A 989-nucleotide genomic window follows, 5' to 3' on the forward strand; every position below is an offset into this window, starting at 1 on the left:
AAACAAGCCTCTAATGGCACAAGCACCAGCCTCTTCTAGGCCTAACTGACGTGCGAGGTCCATACTCACGATAGACGTAGTTGCACCCGTATCTAAAAGTGCTTCTACCACTACCTCGTTCAACATTACTCCCTTAGTGACTCTCGCAGCTCCTAACGTGTCTGCAAACTTGGCGACCTGGGTAGTTTCTTCCAACTCTCCGTCTTCCATCAGCGCGTCGGGTCGAGCACTCGACTTCTTCTTATCCCGGCGCTCTTTCTCAACTGTGCGCTTTTTCTCTTCTAACTGGTTGATCTTCGTTGCCGCCTCTAAGCACGCATCGTAGAGGGCCTTCCTAGAGTTCAACGTCGGCGTACTGATAATCAGCTGATTGCCTCTTTCGTATATCTCTAAGCCCACACTACCGTACTTGCTGTCGAACAGACGAACTCGACAGTTCTTTTCCTCATGACCTCGCTTGTGACAGTTGCTGCACTCCAGATCCTTCATCGGACACACGTTCGCCCTGTGGCCCTTCTTATGACATCTGTAGCATTCAACTGACTTATCGCCCTGGTGCTCGAAACTTCGATCCCATCCGTCCCACCCCCGAGGTCACTTTCTTGCTCTTCGTTATCATCCACTGCAGCCCTCTAGTCCGTGAAGCAATGCCAACCCGCGCGCCTGCACATTCTTCGAATACTCTGCAAAAGGCCATCCAGCTCTTCATACAAGGTATACGGGTCATTCGGCCACTGTAACCTCCCCAACTCTCCACTCACTGCCCAAACATCCCGTAGTCGATCAAAACTCTTGTTTCGCGCGACCAGTCTGTCAACAAGCCCTTCTAAGTCATCCGGGTTACCTCGCCTGACCTTCCTGATGTGTTCACGCCACACAGGGGACGCAATCCCACTCACCACTTCTACTAGTAAACCCACGCTTGGTCGTTCTGCATCTATTCTCAAAGCGACGTCATCGATAATCTTATCCAGCTCTCGCTCCGACTT

The 989-nt window shown here is 51.6% G+C and overlaps 1 protein-coding gene across 1 annotated transcript; it reads right to left on the reverse strand.

Annotated features, from left to right (window-relative positions):
* Window positions 1-10: 10 nt before the first annotated feature.
* Window positions 11-489, reverse strand: GNI_065050 (hypothetical protein; the record flags this gene model as incomplete). Its single annotated transcript, XM_011131814.1, has 2 exons — window positions 11-92; window positions 158-489. The coding sequence occupies 2 exons, from the start codon at window positions 487-489 to the stop codon at window positions 11-13; spliced, it is 414 nt and encodes a 137-aa protein (XP_011130116.1).
* Window positions 490-989: the final 500 nt, after the last annotated feature.

The sequence above is a fragment of the Gregarina niphandrodes genome, assembly GCF_000223845.1.
Source record: "Gregarina niphandrodes unplaced genomic scaffold scaffold00010, whole genome shotgun sequence".
Taxonomy (NCBI): domain Eukaryota; phylum Apicomplexa; class Conoidasida; order Eugregarinorida; family Gregarinidae; genus Gregarina; species Gregarina niphandrodes.